At 43.1% G+C, this 21,276-nt stretch overlaps 3 protein-coding genes across 7 annotated transcripts in view; 2 read left to right on the forward strand and 1 right to left on the reverse strand.

Annotated features, from left to right (window-relative positions):
• The window catches only part of GNPAT (glyceronephosphate O-acyltransferase), a 20,253-nt gene extending 17,994 nt beyond the window's left edge, over positions 1 to 2,259 (forward strand). The window contains exons 13-16 of one of the 2 annotated variants that reach the window (XM_061471337.1): positions 350 to 449; positions 543 to 636; positions 1,811 to 1,872; positions 2,177 to 2,259. In XM_061471337.1, the coding sequence (XP_061327321.1) occupies positions 350 to 449; positions 543 to 636; positions 1,811 to 1,872; positions 2,177 to 2,220 (300 nt within the window). In that variant the 3' untranslated portion in view covers positions 2,221 to 2,259. The remainder of the gene's footprint in view (positions 1 to 349; positions 450 to 542; positions 637 to 1,810; positions 1,873 to 2,176) is intronic. The other variant, XM_061471338.1, reaches the window with a different exon arrangement.
• A 737-nt stretch (positions 2,260 to 2,996) lies between these two features.
• PDCD2 (programmed cell death 2) lies at positions 2,997 to 9,316 on the forward strand. The gene is made up of 6 exons (XM_061471342.1): positions 2,997 to 3,306; positions 3,381 to 3,638; positions 5,449 to 5,634; positions 6,676 to 6,791; positions 8,061 to 8,177; positions 8,879 to 9,316. The coding sequence occupies exons 1-6, from the start codon at positions 3,009 to 3,011 to the stop codon at positions 9,074 to 9,076; spliced, it is 1,173 nt and encodes a 390-aa protein (XP_061327326.1). The 5' UTR covers positions 2,997 to 3,008; the 3' UTR covers positions 9,077 to 9,316.
• Positions 9,317 to 10,448: 1,132 nt separating this feature from the next.
• On the reverse strand, positions 10,449 to 20,983 carry TBP (TATA-box binding protein). Of its 4 annotated transcripts, none has more exons than XM_061471343.1 (8): positions 20,937 to 20,983; positions 18,963 to 19,205; positions 17,981 to 18,318; positions 16,546 to 16,633; positions 14,455 to 14,546; positions 13,142 to 13,309; positions 12,759 to 12,853; positions 10,449 to 11,639 (listed from the first exon to the last, which is right to left on the reverse strand). In XM_061471343.1, the coding sequence occupies exons 2-8, from the start codon at positions 19,014 to 19,016 to the stop codon at positions 11,560 to 11,562; spliced, it is 915 nt and encodes a 304-aa protein (XP_061327327.1). In that variant the 5' UTR covers positions 19,017 to 19,205; positions 20,937 to 20,983; the 3' UTR covers positions 10,449 to 11,559. The 4 variants fall into 4 exon arrangements, with proteins under 4 accessions (XP_061327327.1, XP_061327329.1, XP_061327330.1 ...); XM_061471345.1 differs by lacking the exon at positions 20,937 to 20,983 and adding an exon at positions 20,395 to 20,512; XM_061471346.1 differs by lacking the exon at positions 20,937 to 20,983 and adding an exon at positions 20,268 to 20,390.
• Between the last annotated feature and the right edge of the window lie 293 nt (positions 20,984 to 21,276).

Raw genomic sequence — 21,276 nt, forward strand, 5'->3', positions numbered from 1 at the left:
AAACTGTTAATGATCTGGTATAAGACTTGGGCTGAACTGTAGTGATTTGCCCATTTTTTTTTTCCCATCTGTAAAACAGGTATTGCTTTAAAAAAAAACCAGACAACAACACAGTTTTGGTTGTGAGAACAGGGATGGTAAATTAATGTCTAAGGTAACTATTACAGTAATACGGAACCTTATTTTAATGTTAGGATTCTCATGCTCTGTGCAATAATACCTTTTGAGTTCCTTTCCTACACTTTTCAAAGTGTAATTATTACTTACCAATGAAGACACATCTGTGTGTAATTCATAACAAGCTGATAATCAAAAGGAAAGAAGTGCTAATTTTTTTTTTAAATGTTAGTTAATTTTCAGATACCTCACAAAGGAAGCAAAAGAAGCCTTTACGGAGAAGCAGTTTATACCTGGAGTCCGCAACTTTGTTTTTCAACTTCTTGAAAAGGGTGTGTACAGCTGTTCTGCAATAGGGTATTACAAGTGTAGCCTGTTAATGGTCAGTGATAAGACTTTTAATTATGCTTCTGCTTTCTCTGTAGGGAATACACAGTGTTATGAAGCATTGTCTTCTGACATGCAGAAAAATGCCTTAGCAGCTCTTGTACAACTAGGTGCAGCAAAGAAGAAGAAAATGTAAGTAACATTGTTTTTTCGGTGTATAAAAGTCAGTGGGTGGTCTTACTGGCAATTCTTGATGGCTGAGCAATTAGTGTGAAGTGCCTGCCTGAGCACCAGTCAGCTGAAGGTTTATTGGATTCACATGAGTCACGATGAAGACCCAGGTCCTTACTTTCTGTAAGTGCTGTAGAAGCAGAATGGCATCCCCTCATTGTGAAAAGACTCCCATGGGACCCATCTAACTCACTAGTAGGTTTCTTCTGACTCCCTTTATCTTTTGGTTTTCAAAGGTTTTCCCAAGGCTTCGATAAGCAAAGAGAACAGTCCTGCTTATTTTAAATAGAAGAGTTACTCTGTGTTACAATAAGCCTCATCAGAAAATATAGGCAATAATCAGGAATACTAATTTGGGGGGGGGGGGGGGGGTGTGTCAGCACTGACATCTCAAAGCAATTTGACAGCTTAGTCATTAAAGTCTTTTAACACAGTTCATAGTTTATAGGCCTAAGATTAAAAACCAACTGTTACACAAAAGTACAGTGACACAATTTCCTGTTATCAAATTAATGTGTCATAGAGCTTCTTACTGTATTTAAAAGTAGGACCATGAAAGCTCCTCATACAAGTCCACAGTCTTGAGTGTTTCACAGAATGTAGTTGGCAGCTGATGACCCCAAGCTATTTGCTTGTGCCTCTATTATGGAAATGAATTGGTTAAGGTTTGTAGTGCTCTTGAAAAGTACACAAAGTGCTGTTGTTGTTATGTCCCCAGCCGCCTGACTGTGCTAAATACATGTCTGTAGCTAAATTCCCCTTTCAAGTAAAAGGAATAAATCAAGTGCAACAGAATTTGTCATCATCTGAAGATTTGGTTCAATTTCACAGATAGTCTTGAAAATTATATGATTGAAAACAAACAAAAGATTCTCTTCCTGCACTTGTCCCTAATAAAAATCAAGAGGAGAGAGAGACATGAGCACTGTGAGCAAGAGGAAGGATAAAAAAAACTGTAACTGTCCTTAAGTACAATCTACTTAGGAGTCTGCCATGTCATTAAAATTAATATGTATGCTGGTAGGATGAAAAATTATGATGGAATTATGAAAATGTGTAATTCAGATTATTTGCGTAGAAACGACAGGAATAAGAAATGCCAATTGAGGAAACTTTTTTCTCCTTTTAACTGTAGGTCCAGTGGGTTCACTTACAATGTAAATCAAGAAGCTGTTAATAAAATCCTGGATATGTTTGGTAAGTGTTCTCTGTTCAATTTGAAGAGAGCTCCTCAAGTTATAAATTAGTTTGGACAATACACACAGATTAGATGCAGTGTTTTGTCCCTACTAGTTCCTTAGATTTATCTGTATAAAAATCCTCATGATTTTTTTCTGTTATTGTTTTACAATACTTTTTCTGGTGTCATTGACTGCAGCTTTGAATCTCCCTTCTTTATTTGGAACACTGTGCAACCCAGTGATCAAGGAAAATAAGGGAAAAAGTAGTTTAATGGGGTGGTATTTACACCATTTTGCTGAGTGTTAACTCTTTTCATTAGATGCCAGGATACCTGTACAGAAGCCTGTGGCTGCACGACTCTGAGTGGTTCCTGATGCTGTGAGTAGATGGGAGCACCTGCTGGAGCAGGGACCAGGCATGGGAGCAAGGAAGTGAGGCTGCCTCCTGCCCGGCGGCCTGCGAGTGTCAGGGGTCTGGAGGTGTTCTTCAGCACCGTTGTCATTTAGAAACTGTTGCCATGAGGCTTAGATTGTATTTGTATCCTCACCGTGTTTTGGTTTTTAAAACGGATTAAACATTGCTGGTTTGTTTTTTTTCTTTTTTTGTTGGTATTTTTCTTTCATTTTGATAAATATTTATGAAGAAATGTGCACAGTAATGGGTACTTCAATACAGTTTTCTAGACTTGTAACAAAAAGTGTGATTGGTTTCAAGTATTTAATGGATATGAAAATGTAATGGGGAATTAAAAGACTTGCTATTAAAATTAATATTTAGAAAAATATGTTGCTGGCTGGCTAAATGTAATGTGAAGCCCTTATGAACAGAGCAAATCAAACCTTTGGCAATAACCAGAATGGCTAATTGGGTTTTGCTGTTTGGGATGGATCTGGTTGAGGTTCTGTTGTTTTATTTGTAGGCAATTGGGCATTGTTTTAATTACTTCATGACTGTTACATGTAAAACCTGACTAAATCCGTGCCGCCCCTCCCGCCTCGCTCCCTGACGCACCTCAGGGGCCCGCAGCGGGTAGCGCGCTCAATGCCGTTGCCCCGCCCGCCGCGGCCGGTCGGGGCGGTATGAGGAGGGCGGTACGGGGCGGCCGCTTCCGGAGCGAGGGGAAGCCGGCCGGCGGCACTTCCCGCGACAGCATGGCGGCCGGCGTGGAGCTGGGTTTCGCGGCGGCGGTGGGGCCGGCCGAGGCCTGGCGGCTGCGCAGCGCCTACTTCCCCAGTAAGGTCGGGGGGCGGCCGGCGTGGCTGGGCGAGGCAGGGCTGCCGGGCCCCGCCGCCCTGCGCTGCGGCCGCTGCCAGCAGCCTTGCGCCTTCCTCCTTCAGCTGTACGCGCCGCTGCGCGACCGCCCTGACGCCTTCCACCGCACTCTCTTCGTCTTCGCCTGCCGTGGAGCCGCTTGCTACCGTCTGGCGGGCCCGCAGGGGCCCCTCTGCGGTGAGGCGGGGGGCGGTGGGTGAGGACGGGGCGAGGCCCCTCGGCCGCCGCTGACCGCCGCCTGTCGCCCGCAGTGTTCCGGAACCAGCTGCCGCGGCGGAACAGCACCTACCCCGAGGAGCCGCCCCCCGAGGAGCCGCCGCCGGAGCTTGCTGCCGCCGGTCCTCCCCGCAGGCTCCGCGGCGGCGCCGCTCTCTGTCGCGTCTGCGGCTGCCTGGGGCCGCACGCATGCGGGCGCTGCCGCCGTGTCAGCTACTGCGGCCCAGAGCACCAGGCGCTGGACTGGCGGCGGGGGCACCGGCGCTCCTGCGAGCAGCACGCCGCCAGCGGAGGTGGGTCTCCGGCGGTAGAGCGAGCGGGGGGGCTCGCTCACAGCTTGCCTGGGCGGGCTGTGGTGGCCCGCGGTCTGGCCGCAGGGTGCCCGCCGAGAAGCGCTGCCGGTACCCTACCTTGTTACTGGGGTATGAGCCTGCAGCGGATACAGGAAAGGTGGCTGTGTCTTCTGTGGTGTTTGATGAGCTGCGAGGAAGCTCTTAGCAATTCTTTCAGATGCTTTTCTTTCTCTTAGATGTTTAGTTAGCATCTAACTTAAGAACGTGTTGTTCCTGGAAGGCTGATAAATGTAAGATGGACTTTTATTCTCTTCCAAAGATCTTTTTCCGTTTGCCTTAAAATGCTGAGAGGATGTAGACCAGTCTTTTTGCTTTGCAGGCTACTTTTAAGACTTGGAAATTGTGAAGGAATGTAGAAAGGTGCTGCCTTCACAGGATACCATTAATAGGAGAAAAGAGAGGTTTCCACGAGGATGCTCTTCTAGAGACACTTTTCGTACACTATCCCCTCTGCTGCTCTCATGTCTCATTCATACACCTGTTTGAATGCTGGTTGCTAAGAGGACAAGTACAGGATCTTTAAAGTGTTTTTTTAGTCTTCAGAAGTATCGTATGATTAGCGGGGCAGTGAAACTTGGTGTGTGCAGTGTAGCCCCTGTCCTGCATTGTTAAGGATGCTAGTCTTGAAGACTCTGTAGGAAATGGAAATAAGGAGAACATAAGAAGTTGACTCGTGCAAATCAAGTTATGGGGCAGACAGTCGAAACATTTCATTGAAACAGTGGAAACTTGAAGCACATACCAGCACATAGTTAACACTGCTGTCACAGAAGGAACACTTGATGTGTCTGTGGAAGCATTGCCTACTTGGGGTATACAGATGAAAAGCACTAAACCAGTGTGGCTTGGGGGCACCTGTTGCACACTTGACTAGTGTGCATATGCTGGTTAGAGTGAGTGATACACAGAGTTGTTGAACTGCAGGGTTTGTTTTTTAAAATGTGTCTGCTGACACTGTTTAGTCTGACTTCTCTGTCTCCTGGATTTACAGATTCAGAGCAATGTGCCACCTGTTGTGGTTTTCTACTTTTCTTAATGTAAAATCTTTCCTGTCAGGGATGTAAACCTCTCATGGTTTAAGCCCAGTCAGTAACTCAGAACCACACAGCCGCTTGCTCACTCCCCCCCCTTATGCCTCCCCCAGCTCCCGGAGGGATGGGGAGGAGAATCAAAAGAATGTAACTCCCACGGGCTAATATAAGAACAGTCCATTAACTAAGGTATAACACAAATCACTACTGCTACTGCCAATAATAATAATGATAAGGGAAATAACAAAGGAAGAGAATACAACTGCTCACCACCTGCTGACTGATAACCAGCCTGACCCGAGCAGTGGTCTAGCCCTTCTGGGTAACTGTCCCCAGTTTATATAGTGGGCATGATGTGCTGTAGTATTGAATACCTCTTTGGTCAGTTTGGGTCAGGTGTCCTGTCTCTGCTTCCTCCTGGCTTCTCCTCCCTGGCAGAGCATGAGACTCACAAAGTCCTTGGTCAGAGTAAACATTTGAGCAGTAACTAAAAACATCGGTGTTATCAGCGCTGTTCCCGGGCTGAAAGTCAAGAACACAGCACTGCAGCAGCTACTAAGAAGGAGAAAAATGACTGCTACTGCTGAACCCAGGACAAAACCACACTTGCTTGTGCAGCGTTTGCACTGTTGTTTTTGCTGCGTAGTTTGCTATGTAGTTTTGGGGGAGAAGGACGTGAAATCTGAGATAACAAATGGTATCTGTTTTCTGTTTTGTAGATGGCTCAGCAGATGCAATTCCAGAGCATAATGAATTCCTTTTTCCAGAATATGAAATTTTGATAGAACCTGAGGAACCAGAATTGATTGCTGACAGCACTGTAAATCCCAATGATGAACAAGTAGCTGTAGAGACATCAAAGGACCTGAAAGAGCAAGAGGAATTCTGTGTCACAAGCAGTGCAGGTAAGAAGATATAATTCTAATGAAGCCTGCATCACGTCTTTAAAATACAAAATACTGTAATTTTTAAGTGTACGTTGTAAATTAGTGGCTCCCCAAAAGGCTAAATCTACAGTCATCTGTAATTTACGTTTTTTGTAGACATCCCATAATATAAGTTGTTTTTAGGGGAGAGACTTACTAAGCCCCAACCCCAAGAGCTGTTGAAGTGGCTGTTGCTGCAGTGAAGCTGCAGGTAGCTGGGAGTTACACTGTGTCCCTTTGTGCTTCCTGCAGGTAAGAAACAACACAAGTGAGAAATACGGGACCCTGAGCACGGGCTGCCGGACACTCTTGGAATCAGGAGACTGAGTTACATGGCTTGACATGACAAGTTACATGGCTTGACTTAGTTCAGTTTGTCTGAATTTATGGAAAATGTGTAACAAACCTGCTTGTCTGCGCTAAAGAAAGCTGTTCTGAGGCTATTTTAATTGATCTTCAATTAAGCAGCTGAAGTGCAGGCACTTTCCCCTTTTCCCCAAAAATGCATGATGTGTTTGCAGCTCACCATGCAGTTTTGAACACACCCAGGCAGAGTGTTTGTGGTGGTACTGGGAAGGCTGCTGGGCTCCCAAACGTCCATCTCGAGACTGCTCAGTACACCATGTTGATGTGAATGTTGGACTGTAACAGACATGCTCTTCAGTTCTAGAAACTGAAGCCTGGCACACACACAGCACAGATGGCCTTTCCAGATGTCACGTTCTGAAGGTTCAGCATTCTCTGTGATACCCACTAGGAGCCACAAACTGCTGTAGATTAACTCCTTCCCTTTCAGGCATTCAAGTGTGGACATTTATGTTTAAAAATGCACCTAACACTAGTAAATGGATCTGTGTGTGACTGTCACAAAAAGCGGACTGGAGGGGAGTCTTGGAATGATTTTGGTCTTAGAATACTGGAAATGATTCTTGAGAGGAAAATGCACTCACAGGTGCAGTATTGTTTTTAGTTTCTGGCTGTCTCGCATTAGCCTGTAACCTTTGGGTTTTTTTTCTTTAGGTGAAGCATGTCAGTCTTTAGATGAAGAAACACTGGAAGCTATGGCAAAACACGAGACTGAAGATGACAAGATTTTCCAGATGTTTAAAGAACGAATAGCTGTTGAACCAGAGCAGGTCAGAAGATGGGGCAGCTGTAGAGCTTAAGAGTTTCTGGCCCAGCATCGTGCTGCACCTGGACAATGTTTCACTGCCTTCTGTACCTACCGTTAGATACGGCAACAGGGATGCCCCCTCATCCTTCCCACACCTTAACCCTCATGAAGCATTCCCTCATCTTCCTTGTGGGTAGAACTTGATTCATGCTGAAGTAAGAGTTTAGCACCTACTCACTTGTCTAAAACAGAAGTTGGTCAGGATGAGAAGGCACGGGGGGGTGAAGCCAATGTTGGCAGGATTGGGACCTGCCATCCTGTGAGGCGGTTTAACCAAAGGAGGTAGTGAGCCACTGCACCCTTCCCCAGCCTTTGGCCCTGTTGGCTTCCCTTCTCAGCTGAAGCAAAACTGCAGGGAAGAGCTCTGTCACTGTCACCAGCTGCATGGAGGGGTGGTTTGGATTTTTTTTTAAGGTTGAAGAAATTAGTGATGGCTCTAAAATGTCAACTGTTTGAACCAGAAATCTTCCCCCATGCTATTGCTTGCTAACACAAGAGGCTGAAAAAAAGCCTCATTGTCAAATAGAAACATGTCTCTCTTCCATTCAGAGGAAACAGGCCTAAATCCATGAACATGGTGGAGAAGGAAGATATTATCTCTGTGTTTTACCTGGGGTTAGCTGAGGGGTTAAGGTGTACACCCAGAAAGTAGGAGACTTTGTTCCCTCCTCTACTTGGAGTAGATGCATCACTCCTACCATCCCCATCTTGACTGATCTTTGATAATGCCTGATTTCCTGTATAAATCCTTAGATAGTAACAGAACAACAAAGGATATGAATGTCTGAAAGTACCTTCTCCTTGGACATCAGGAGAGTCCCCTTCATTTAGGTGCAGAATTGCTAACAGGAAGAGCTGGGTTGCATTCCTGACTTTTCTGCACACTTGTGTATGCTAATTATCAATCTGCTCTTCCTTTGTCCCAAGACTATAATATACATGACCTCACACTTCTGCGTCCCTTAATGGGAATCATAAGAGCAGTACAAATCATTGCAGTTTATCTCTGGTTCATTGAAAAAAAAGCTGTATGAATACTTCCATCATTCAGTTTGTTAAGAAAATTTATATAAAGGGCCTGTCTTATTTAAAGTACCACATTTACAACTGATAGACTTTGCCATGGGTATTACTTAAAGGAAATGACCATCTTACAGCTTTGTCATTAAGTACCACTTCTATATCAAGATGAAAAGACAGCCTCAAGAGCTTAACTTCTGCTCTATTTCAGATTATTAGATACTGCAGAGAAGGAGAAGGCCCAATCTGGGTAGCAGGTGAAAATATACCTAAAGAAAAAGATATCCCAAATTGCTTATGTGGTGCCAAAAGGATTTTTGAATTCCAGGTATGTAGATTCATTTACAGATAATTAGACAACATAGTTGAGACTTAACAGAATCTAATTGTATAGGTGTTGACTTGTAGTTAGAGTGGGGTGGTTGCAGTTGCTACAAGCTAATTACGTTAAATGGTACAGAGCCCTCATTTACTACTGTAACTGCTTTTTCGTTGAAAACTTCCACATACAGTAGGTAGGTTCCCATCTGATAATTTGCACCATCTATAAAATGGACCACTGGTGAATATGGAGCCATCTCTTAAGTCATAGGAGTCTGGTATTGTGTATTAAAAAAGAAAAAAGCTTTCCTGACGTGACTTAGAAATACATCTGGCTGGAAACACTCAGCTGTATAGTTCTGAATGCTGAACGTGTATATTTGGTGAATACACTTAATGTAGTGCAAAGAGAAAACAATTATGAAGGTAATTTCAAATGGAAGGAGGCTTGCAAGTCAGGCAGCACTTAGATAAAACTTCTGTATCTCAAGTAAGTAGGGCCATGCCTTTGTTTCCCTGTGTATCTACTATACTGTGTTGGGAATTCCAAATTTATTGTATTTGAGCTGCTCTGTTATCAAGTAGCTTTGATTGGGAATTTAGTGTAGGAGAACGTAAATAAAGGCAGGACTGGCTCTGAGAAGACATGCAGGGAGAGGCTAGAGACCTGTGGTCTACCTCTAAACCTTTGTTTTTCCTTTATAAAAGATTATGCCACAGCTCCTGAACCACCTTCAGGTTGACAGCCTTGGAGAGAGCATTGACTGGGGAACACTGGTGGTGTATACCTGTGCTAACAACTGCGGTGAGGAAAATAAATACATGGAGGAGTTCATATGGAAACAAGACTTCTCTGCAGCTTCTGTTTGCCTTCCCTCAGGTTACAAAGCCAAATCTTCTAAATAGAATACTTGCCTTGTTTCAGTGCATCTGTGCTTTGCAGACAGATTGAACTACAGTTGCTGATGGCTGTGGATCTTTTGACTGATAGAAACTAAAAGTAATACCTTGACAGCCTCTCTCTTGCACTCCATGGGAGCTTTTACTTCAAGCTGGTAATGAAGCCAGATGCATTTGTTCGGCGAGTTTAAGTAAGTTCAAATCTCAGTTCTGAACGTTTAAATAAAGATGAAATATTTTTGGATTGGTCAAAGTATCTTTTATTCTGACTGGATTTCAAGAACTTAGGTTGTTGTCTGCCAGGATTTTCTTTGTGCTACTCAAAAATTAACATTCATTCACAGAGAGACGCAGACTACTGTAAGATCCCTGGCATGCTTATGCTCAGGAGGAGTATGGAAGTCATTAACTAAGACAAAGATGTGTAGCCTTTCACTACATGATGTAAATGTGCTTCTCTTTCTCAGAAAGTACACAGAATGTAACTTGGCAGTTATTACATGTTGTGATTGAGTGCTTATTCAAGGTAAAATGCACAAAAATTAAGTGTTTTATCAGTCTTAAAACTATTAACTGAGCTAAACTATTTCTGTATGGGACTGTCTGATGCAGAAGCAGTTTAAACACAGCCAGCCTTATCAGAATGTGTCCGTGTTGTTACTTATTGCCTGTAGCAGCAGATTTTCAAGCGGAATGGTACCTTAAGTCTGCCATCTTTGGTGAAGATTAAAAGTAAGTGTCCTCTGCAGGGATTCTTTTGCTCCTTGACTGCAATATAGCTGAGGCAAGAAAAAATGAAATTATAATACTGAAATTACTGTGGCAGCAGCTTTATGCCTTTGGCTATAGCTATAGTTGCAGAAAAGATGGGCTGGGGCAGGGGGAGAGGGTGGAGGGTAGAGTTGGGGGGTGGGGTGGTTTTTCTATAGAATTTACTGCATTTAGGTATTCCCTCATCCTGCCCAAACCATTCCTGCAAAAGCATGGACAGCTATGTTCAAGAGCACTTAGTAACATTCACTAGCTCACAACAGTGTGGCACTAGAGGTGATACAGGGTTTGGCTATTTTGAACTTACCCTGGCAAAGCTACATTATTAAACAGCACCTTTCTGGTAAGATCTGTGAAACCAATTATTAAAACACCTGGAGAAACAGTTGTGTACACTGCTGTGGGGGGAGTAGTTCTAGAAGACTATGGATTATGGTCCACTAGGATTTGCAAGCAGCAGTAGCAAAGCCAACCAAAACTTCATTTTGTCTGGAATATAACACCAACTTAGTAAACAAAGAGACCATGGTTACATTTGGGTTAGTTTTAGGTAAAAGCTGTTGAAAGAATGTGCAAGTCATAGAAAGGAGGTTACTATTACTGGAAATTTACTGGAGAAAAAGTTTATTTTTAGTTCTCAGCCTATAAGCTTCAAGCACAGTTCAGAGAGAAGATCATGTACATACTGACTAGTCTTTGACATTGTACAGGAACACTAATATAGTGAGGCTGTCATAGTTGGTAAAATACAAAAGTATTTTAAAGAAATTCTGGAAGCTAAGCAGGCATTTTTGTTCAATTCAGTCAAGTGTAGCTATTTAAGACTTGCATAAATCCCATGTGTTGAAGATAAGGCAACACATACTGGAACACACACTTCTTCAATCAGTCATCTCTTGCTTTAGCATATTAGAAATATTCAAGCTAGACCTTGCCAAGGATGTAACTGCTGGTAAGCAAGCCAGAGCATTGTGAAGACTCTCTCAAAATGACAGGTCACTTGGAGTAGTGTATGTGCTAGTGAAAGATCCAGGTTAAATTAAATAAAAAAAATCCCCCGAAACAGTTTGCAATGTATTTCACTCTACCAGCTGGGTAATTTTAAAATTCATTAAGACAGTTCCCATAGTTGTATAAACAGGGTTTATTGTACATGTGGAGCTGAAGGAGGAAAGAGAAGGAAGGTATATATTATATAATATGTACAGTGAGCCATTTTCATTAATAAATTTATTCTGTCTTGCTTAATACTGGATAAAGGGAATGTGTCTGGCACCAAAGAAATTTAAAATTGGAAGAAATTTAAAAGCTTATGTTCTTAAAATTATAAAAACCATGTCTTATGGAAGGAAGTTAGAACATATATACATGGCAATTTAAGTGGTTTACACGCTGAGTGACACAGTCGTATTTGTCTTTAAACCAACTTATGGATTTCCTATTAATAGAACTGGCATTAAAACTATTTAAAAGCTAGAATATAAATAAACTTGGAGGGACTGCCCCAGGAACAGCCCAGTAAAGCAACTCACAGTAACTCAGTAGACATAATCAAGAATACAGTTCCCCTTGAGCATCAGGGAAAGTAGGCACTAACTGGGAAATAGTCCAAGTCCTGGTGTTGCAGCTTCAGTGGAAGTCCATCTCTTGTTACTGCCGTGCCATACACAATACCTTGTAAAATATACCCCTGATTTCTCCGAAAGATGCAGAAACTGTTACGTTGTCTTTCTGAATCCCTTTAAAATAGGATAGATGTTTTCAAATGCTTCATAGATTTCTGCTCGTACTTTAGCACCTAGAAAGAGAGGGGGAACCAAGTTAGCTTGTATCTTTCACCAAATAATTTTAGCTTTGAGAATGTTTATTTGTACACAACTCTATATAAAACTGATGCATATCCATAAGTCCCTGGTTTTACTAGATCTTTCTTTGTAACACACATTACATATAGAGCATGTAATACCATCCTTCTCACTGTTTATGCTGATAAATGGCAAAGCTTTCATTAGCATCTCTGTGCGCATCCTACATTTGCAAACAGGATTCTTCCATGCACAACTTCCACAGGAGACCCAACTACAAAGCACAGCCCACAGGACATTGCTGCAAAAAGACTCCACTGGTGGAACTTTTTTTTTTTTTTTTTAGAGTGTGAAACTTCTTCTCAGTGAGGGTGACGGAACACTGGAACAGGCTGCCCAGGGAGGTTGTGGAGTCTCCTTCCCTGGAGACATTCAAAACCCGCCTGGACGCATTCCTGTGTAACATTATCTAGGTGTTCCTGCTCCGGCAGGGGGATTGGACTAGATGATCTTTCGAGGTCCCTTCCAATCTCTAACATACTGTGATACTGTGAAACCTGGGGAAGCAAGATCTGGCTGTGAAGACCACTGCAGAGGCCTGCCACTGGCCACACTGCAGGGACATGCTCCTTTTTCCTGAGAGTCTTGTGGGTTTTCTTCCTCCATTGTGAGATTCAGAATGAGGGGAAAAGGAAGGGTGGAGGTGGAGTGCTTGAGGTTGAGGTGGCCCTACAGCATGGCTATCTTTCCTTCTTTGGCTGCCATATCAAAGGAGAATGGCAGCAGACTCCAGCCAAGCTGTCAAAGAACACTGAGTGCCATCATAAACATCCAACCTAGAGAAATGGATTTTCAGATTTGCCAGAAACACTATGTGCACTCTTAACAGTTTTTTGGGCACTTGAATGCTTAATGAGGATTCATGACTGCTGTTTATATGAATTTAGCCAAACGCATCTTTTGGTTTGTGCATTCTCATCCACAGAATGCTGTACTATCTGTTCTTTCTCAGTACTGTCACCTCAAAAGGAAATAACCTATATATCTCTCGGTATCGTGTGTTCTCTGTAATACAGTCTAACCTACTGGAGTAAGATAATGTCTTCTCTTACCAGTTAAAACCACTTTTCCAGAAACAAAAATAAGCAGAACAATTCTTGGCTTGATCATTCTGTAGATTAAGCCAGGAAACAATTCTGGCTCGTAGCTGTAAGAGAAAAGAGTGACAGTGTTCAGACATGCTTGCACACACATGTTCCAGTCTGTCATCTGCAGGAATGGGCAGAGCAGATGGGGACTTCACTGAAACCTGGGAGAACACAGCAGGGATCATGTTGATGAGTTCCTACTGGGCAACCTCAGTTAAACCTGAGGCAGAGCAGTGACAGAAACAAAGATGCAGGTTTCCCTCTGGTGTAAAGGAATAATCTGAGCAGGTGCCACTCTCAAACAGTCAATATGCAACAAGAATGAAAGATAAGCCTTTTTTTTTTACCTGCTGAACTGCTGGTGTGTGAGTACCAATCCTTCTAATCTGATGGGGAATTTCACATCACAGCTACCCACCATGTTCTGAATCTTAAAATCCAAAAATTTTGCAGGAAAACCCAGTTTCTGAACAACTCTTGCATACTTCCTTGCTGCCAGTCTGGATTGCTCCTCACTGAAGTGAGAAAAGGATAACCATATTATTTCCTCAGTTAAGTATTACTCAAAGCAAATACCATTAAACCACAAATATGTAACTGGGAAAAAAACCAATCTGTGTTGAGGGGGAGGGGAGCATCACATGCAAAATTTTTACATCCAAAATTAACAACTGGCACTGGTTTGCATGCTGATTTTCGTATTAGGGTCCAGACAGTCAATGTTCATTGAGGCAGAAAACAGCATTATAAATCCACACATTTCACACTCTTAAAATACTGATCCAGTCTTCTAATGGGATTTGAAAACTGTTACTTAAATATTCAAAGTAGAACAACTTTGAACTACTACTGCTAGAAAATATGCGTTTCCAGAAGAATCTGTGAACTGCCAAAACACTCCTCTTCATTTATCCCAGGCTTTCAAATATGCGTTTAACACAGTGTGTTATTGCAGAACTCAGTTTGCTTCAGTTTTGTAAACAGCTCAGGATATAGTTGTTTCTAACACAGAATAAGATAACTTGAAATTCAAGTATCACCAGGCAGAGAAAGTGTTTCCTGTACAGCTCTATTAATTCATCTCTGCTCATTAGCTTATTGTTTCTGCATTCCTAACGGATTTCTTCAGAGCAGTATTTCTGTTCCGCCCACTGGAGTTAAGCTTATGTTTAGTTTTCAATTCTTATGCTTCAGTGGTAATGTTAAGAGATCAGACTACATGGAGCAGAGACTTGGAGCTGTTGGTCTGTGATGAATTAAACAATTCAAATACAAAAATCACTCTTCTGCCACCAGCCCTACAGCTGACGCAGTTCCACTGCAGAATCACTGCAATTTTTAAACTAGAAAAATTTGATAACTGCAAAGCCAAAGAAGTGAATGCAACAACCTCCACAAACCAGTTCATCAGACTGTATGAAAGAGCCTCAGAAATGGAACTACCATTTCCCCCTTCATGAAGCCCTTTCAGCCATGAAAGGACATTTTGTTTGGCAATGTGTATGAGTCTATTTGAAATAGCTAGGAAGCAAGCTCAGTCACACCTGCACAACTTTGTTGTATATATACAAGTACTTATACAAATGATAGTATTTCTAAAGCACCATGGTACAAGAGAAAAGACAGCCTAAATTAGTTTACTTGTAATGCCTAAACATACCTTTTTGCTCCTGTGCAAACCATTTTTCCAGAGCTGAATATAAGTGCAGTAGTACGTGGCTCTCTTATTCTCATAATAACAGCAGCAAAACGCTGAAATGCGAGTGTTGAGACTATTAGTGATACACTGATGTGACCATTATATTAAAGCTAAATTTGCATAATCTAAGTAGCACGTTACACTGCATTGCCAAGAAATACTAAGTTCAAACATACTTATGGATCACTCAAAATTTACTTGAAATGCTTAAATCATAAGTAGCTTCAAACACACACGAGAGGTAGAGTCAGACACAAAGAATATTTACTATTGCATTCCTATTTTACTAAGCTCATCTCTCATTAAGGTATATGCAACATATAAATAATGTTAACATTTGCAACAGAGCAATAGAGACAATCTTAAAAATAAATCAAAATTTCCTCCACATCTCCTGAAATCAGATCTGTTATAAGCAGGATGGAAGACTATCTGCAAATATTTTATGATCTATTTTGTTTCTGTGTCTTAAAAAAAAGGCCAGTGTGAAATACCAGCAAACAGAACAAGCTGGAGATCAAAGTTCTGTGTAAACAGAAGCCACCTCAGCCACCACAGGAGAACACAGCAGCCTGGTTAGCTCTAGCTGTTTATTCCGAGTGCTGTAATATCTCTGCCTGCATTTCCAAACATTCTTAAACTCTTTGAAGCAAGAGATACTGGAAACTGATGTGGACACACCCCTGTTTGTCTGTTATATTTAACTTGGACCAGCTCACCATGCAGCCCCGTAAGCTGTTCTGCTGACACAACCAAGGTGGTAGCGTGGGTTACCTACCAGCACATTTGTCAAAATATGGCTGAAATAATACAGCCAAGCAACATCTTCTTTGATAGATGAATGTACTGACTGAATGTCAAGAGCATGTTACATAACCCTTCTGTCTCTCTGCTGTGGAAAACAGCATTTTGTATTGGTTATTCTAGCCTACAAGTTTTATAGCCACCTACCCCTACCTTAAATTACCATGGCATGTTCAGATTTTTTGCTGTGCTAATATCTTACATGCAATTATCCAACAGTATTGCTGATACAAACTTACAGTAACAGTTAATTTACCACATATGCCTGCCCACATGCTTTAATCTTTCAGAGTTGAGTTTAGATAAACTGCAGCAAAATCCAAAATACTAAAACAAAGCCATCCACCCACAGCTGAGGAAAACCAAAGCCTTCCCAAGAAGAGTCAATTCAATTCCATACACAGCATCTAAACTTTTATCAGAAATAGTGTCCAACTACCATGGTTGCAAAGAGGAGCCACCCAAAAGAAAAATTAAGTGACTTAATTTTCTTGAATCAACACTCCAGGTCCTCTGCTGTTGCTCAGTTTTCAAAGACAGAAAAATCCCTCTGTTTAACAAACTACTCTTTAGAATCAGCAGGCAACTTAGTAGTCAGCAAACAAAAAAACCCCAACAACTGAATTTTGCCGTTCCACCAAACCTAGCCATCAGAAGTAAGGAGGTGCCATGAGTACAGGGGGAAAACACAAAGGCACAGAGCTCAGAGGGGAAGTGAGACTGTAAAACATAAGCGAGCGTGTTGGGACCACAGAAATTCCAGGGGAGCAGCTCAGTGGAAGAAGCCACAACCATGGCCCTGACAGGAGCCCAGGAGCTGAATTCTTCCTTCCTTTCTCCTTGCTGGGAGACAGGAAACAAGACTTCATCATCAGACATTTTACAGTAATATGAAAAAGGAATCTTCTGAGCACCACAAAACAAACATGTCCAGATGAACAGTGGCAGAGGCCAGCTCAACAAGCAATCTGGCCAGTGTATGACACTGTTGGTTAGGTTCTTCCGAAATGTGTGCTGTGTTCTGTCTAAATCTACCAAATTACAACGTGGTGTAACACACAGCCACACCAGTATTAAAATGTTTTTTACCAGTTTGACAGAATATTGTAAGTCTGTGACAGATTTCTTTTTTAACTATAGTACAAAAATGCACCTACAGCAGGAAGGTTCTTCCATCTATTACAGCAAAGTACACCCACAACCTGTACCTTTGACATAGGTTTTATAAGATAAATACCTTTCTCTTACCTTGGGATTATATTCAGCATTTCGGGCACGAAGAGCAATAGTTTTTAGGTCAAGTTTGCAACCAAGATTCACTGTGGACACAATATTCCTGAAGACAGTTCAGAGAAATACATTAAAAATACAGTAAAGAATTAATGTGTCTTCTTCATTTTTAACCAAGCTTGATTCTTACAGATAGATATCTATTTTTTATTTGTTTCTCCAAGTGGGTCTGAATGACATCCTTCCTACTGACAGCAGTACTGAACAGTGTTTTGGCTCAGGAACCTTCTTTTGTAGGGCAGTAGCTCCTAAGGCATGACTGCTGATTCCTCATAATCTGCCAGCTATTATGAAGAGTGTCTCATGAGAAGAATCTCTATTTGAGTTTAGCAGGAAGAATTCTTGATGTTAAGGGCCCCCACCACAATCAGGGAAGTGACTGGAGACAGGAGAAGGTAAGGTAGCAATAGTACAGTCTGGAACTTTCCTTGGTATGGGAAGAAGGGTTGCATGACTAAGTGGTAACAACCTGGGAAGTATGCCCATTGCTAGGCAATAGGGTAGGAGGTCTCTAGAAAGTTTAACAGAAGCTCCTAGATGCAAAATTTAACTGGGAACTTGTTTTCTAGGAAAACCCTAAGATATAAAGGTCTTTAATGGGGAAAAAATAAATATGAGGAACTATTCTTTCAGTGACAAATTCACATTATCAACCACTTCTCTTTGGGCCTTGCATAAATAACTGTAGAAGTCTCTTTAAACTAAAGTCCAGTAAAAGTACTTTCACACTTAAACCCAGAATTAGTTCTAGCTTTTTCCCCTCTCATTACAAGCTCAGCTATAGCCATGAACTAGAAAAGGGGACATAGAGCATTAAGTACAACTCAGCTCTAGCTCCTAGACTAGTGACTGGTTTATTCCCCTCTACCCTTCCAATTACTTTCAGCTGTGACAGTTCCTGTCTTCTGCTTCAATATTTCACTAACAAAGTTCTATGCACAGTGAAGTGGAACTATTTGCTTTTCTGTGAACATGTTGCAAGTATCCAGTAAAGTACAAATGAGAATGTTTCCAAGTATGAATATTTTGAAATACCAGATTATCAACCCAGACTATTTCATAGCTAAAGCATAATGAACTCCTAAGGTGCACAGAGGAGTTGAAAGCTACAATTGTGCTAAATGAAGACACAGACAACATCCTCCACTGATATGCTTAAAAGATGCATGTTGACAAATCACTAAGAAACGGTTTATATTACTAAGTGGTTTAGTAATAAAGCTAAGCTAAAAAAAAAGCAAAAAATTACTCATATTGATAGAGGAGTCACATAAATTCTCAGGACTCCCTTCCCACCGAGATGCAGCACCCAGTTCCTGATGTGGCTTTGGTCCCAAGCCTTTAAAGGGCTATCTGAGAAAGAACATGCTGCACTAACACACAGGGCACTCACTGTAGTTGTGGCACTATTCCAGAGCTCTCAGATGCTGGTGTTGCAGGAGTTATTGGAGTCATTGGAGTCATTGGAGAGGGGTAGAGAGGTGTGGTTCCCGGCAAAGGGGCTGTGGTAAGAGTCTGTGAGTGGAAGAGCTGAGGAGTTTGACCAGATGTTCCCTGTGTTGCTTGCTGTGATGTAGATTGCTGCGCTGCCTGTTGCTGCTGCTGCTGCTGCTGCCGCTGCTGTTCCTCTAGAATAGACAGACTATTGGTGCTCTGGACAGGCTGTGGTGTCAGTCCTGTGCCATATGGCATCATTGGGCTAAAAATTGGAAGTCCTGGAGTCATTGCACCCTACAGAAGCACGAAACAAAAACAACAGATCCTGTTGACACCATGTTGGTTTTAAGAAAAAAAAAAGTTTTCAGGAGGAGTCTAAAAATAAACCAATGCAAGTTACTCACATCAAACCTGAGGCATGTAGTAGTAACTAGCTAAAACCAGAAAGTTCCTGAAATGCAGTTCTTTTATAGAATAACGTTATTTCTAGGGATCTGTCAGTTCTAGCATTGTTCATCTCAAGTTAGTGATGCAACATGCTTCTCACACTACCTTGCCATCATGCTTCAACTCTGACCCACAATTTAACTCACGATTATTACAACAAAGACTGTGCCCATCCTATCAAATGCATTCATAGCACAGTGTCACTCCATTATGTATGTTAATTTAAAGAACAACCACCAAAATTAAATTATTCTTTCCAACTTGTCAGTCATGTTTCAACTCAAAAGAACCCTATATACTTCACGTTACTTACACCTCTGGACATACAAACCGATGGGTTCAAAATTCTGCTTTATACTAATATTACTCAATACCTGGTACAACTTTTCAGATGTGCAAACAAAAAAAATGTGAAATTACATGCAAGAAACAGAAAACACTTTCACAAAGAAATTCAGATGATAGTTATGTATTAAATCACTCGTTTTTACCTGAGGGGAGGCTAAGCCTTGAGCGTAGGGTGGCAAGCTGTTATTCTGATCCATTATTCCAGTTATTCTTTGGTATGTCCAGAAGTATCTTCTTCAATTAGTTTAAATTAACTTCAAATCCTAGAGGGTTTTTAGCCCTTTAAAACATTCCAGCAAAGTAGCTTTTTAGGCCAAGCTGAAAATGTTAGGAAGACATGAGCTCCAGAGAAATGTGTGTTATGAGTCTAGGATACCAATTAAAGCCTGAAAAGGGAAAAAGTAGTATTTTGAGTATAATGTCTAAACACAAAACCAAAGAAACTATCAGCTGCCAAGTTACAAAAGAGACACCCACGTACAAATACGTATAAGAACATTTACACATGCACACGCACAAGCACGATCCATAAATATAACGTTTTTCGGGCACATTCTATAGCAACTTTGCAGTGTGCTTCTGCTGAAATCCCTGACACATGAGCAGGCCTCTGTCTAACTGAACCCTCCTCCGCAAACAACTCAAGCTGTTAATGCCCGTTCTTGTCCAAGATTTGCTTTAGCCAGAAAAGCACTGATGTTTTTAGAATTTAGTTCCCCCGACTATGAACCAACAAGCTTACTGACACATTGCTTGGAAGTCTCTTCCCAGCAATTTTAAGGCTCGGGCTTACAAAACAGAAATATGTTTTCTTCCATAGGAAAAGCATCACAGATCAAATCCAAACTAGGAAACCCTCTTCCATCCACTTCCATAAGATAAAGCACTAACAGCTTTCAAACAATAATGACATGCACTTTATGAAGAAAAAATATGTGAAAGCCAATTTCAGGCACACAAGTGAAATGTACACGATTTTTTTATCACTTTTTAACTATACCTCTATTGCTGTGTTACAGAAATGAACAACACAAGTGAAGAATTTAAATGCTACACCTTGAAATAAAATATTTTTCCATCAATTTACAGTTTTCTTAACTAGACCTATTGCCCAGAAATAGTCATGGTCATTATTAGGCCAGAGATAGACCACCTCAAAATTTGAAGAAAGCCTACACTTTCTCTTTTTTTGGTGAGGTGTGAGAGCTCAGAACTACATTAATATACTGCAGCTGAAAACCGTGCTTTCTACCCCATCATAACATGATATTATCATCTTTACCCTCACCAAAGGTATCAAACAGAGCATCCAGATTTTATAACCTAGAGCAGGAGTAAACAGAAGCCTGAACATCACCCTGTTAAAATAAACTCCTCGACAACCCGGCTGTTTAGTAGTAAGTCTAGATACCAGGCATGCCAGAACCCGCAGCCAGGACACTACCTACAAAGAGCTCCATCTTGTAACCATCTAACCGCGCCTCGCTCACAGATCCACTACAAGAGCTGGAGGTGGTGTTTGTCAGGGGAACAGAGTCCAGGGGCAAGAGACCCCAGAGAAGGCCCGGCCCCTACCTCCGACCCCGTTTCCAGGAGCTCTCCCGTAACACCCAGCAGCGCTCGGCAAGAGCCAATTTCGGGGTGAGGTCACCCTTCCCGCCTCTCTGCGCCGTCCAGGTCCCCGCCCGCCCTCACACCGGCCCCAGCAGCGCGCAGACCCCCGCCAGCAGAGCCGCGCCACCGCCACGACCCCCGGCCTGCCTGCACACCCTCACACGGGGCAGCGGTGACCGTTGCAGTTGCGTAGACGCCCGCGGCCACCCAGCACCCGGCACCAACGGCCGCCGTTGACCCCGAGACGCGCCGGAGTCCCGCGAGCGGGAGCAGGTCCCTCACCGCTTCCCGCGCCGCCCCTCGCGGCGCAGGCCGGCGGGGAGGGGCGCAGGCCGGCGGGGAGGGCCGCGGCGCCGGCGGGGAGATGCAGACCAAGCCCGGCCCGGCGCAGCGGCCCCCACCCTCCAGGCCCGGCCCAGTGGCCCTGGCACCCGTCGTCTTCTACCCCCGCCAGCGGGACGAGCGGCGGCCAAGGGAGAGGCAGGCGCGCCGCGGTCTAGTACCTGCCGCTCCCGGCGCCACCCTGTCGCCGCCGCCGCACAGCGCCCGCGGGACACGAGCTGCCGTCGGCGCGTGTCGAGCGCGTCACTTCCTCCGAGCGCCACCACCGCCTTACCCGCCGCCATCTTCAGTGAGGGAGAGGGGGGGGGCATGTGCTGGGGACGGGGGAGCGGGGCTGGCTGGCGCCTTTCCTTGGCCGGGCAGGGGAGGGCAGGGCTGGGCTGTCGTTCCCCCTCGCGGCTCCGGTACCAGGCCTGACCACAGGCTCCTGCGCTGGAAGGGTGTGCCCCATTTTCTAGCTGTACAGATCGCTGCCCCTTGCTCTCTGCCGCAGTCGCGCAC

This window comes from Pezoporus flaviventris, unplaced genomic scaffold (genome assembly GCF_033815535.1).
Source record: "Pezoporus flaviventris isolate CSIRO_AGI_PZ_B2104156 unplaced genomic scaffold, CSIRO_AGI_Pfla_v1 ptg000066l, whole genome shotgun sequence".
Classification (NCBI taxonomy): Eukaryota; Metazoa; Chordata; class Aves; order Psittaciformes; family Psittacidae; genus Pezoporus; species Pezoporus flaviventris.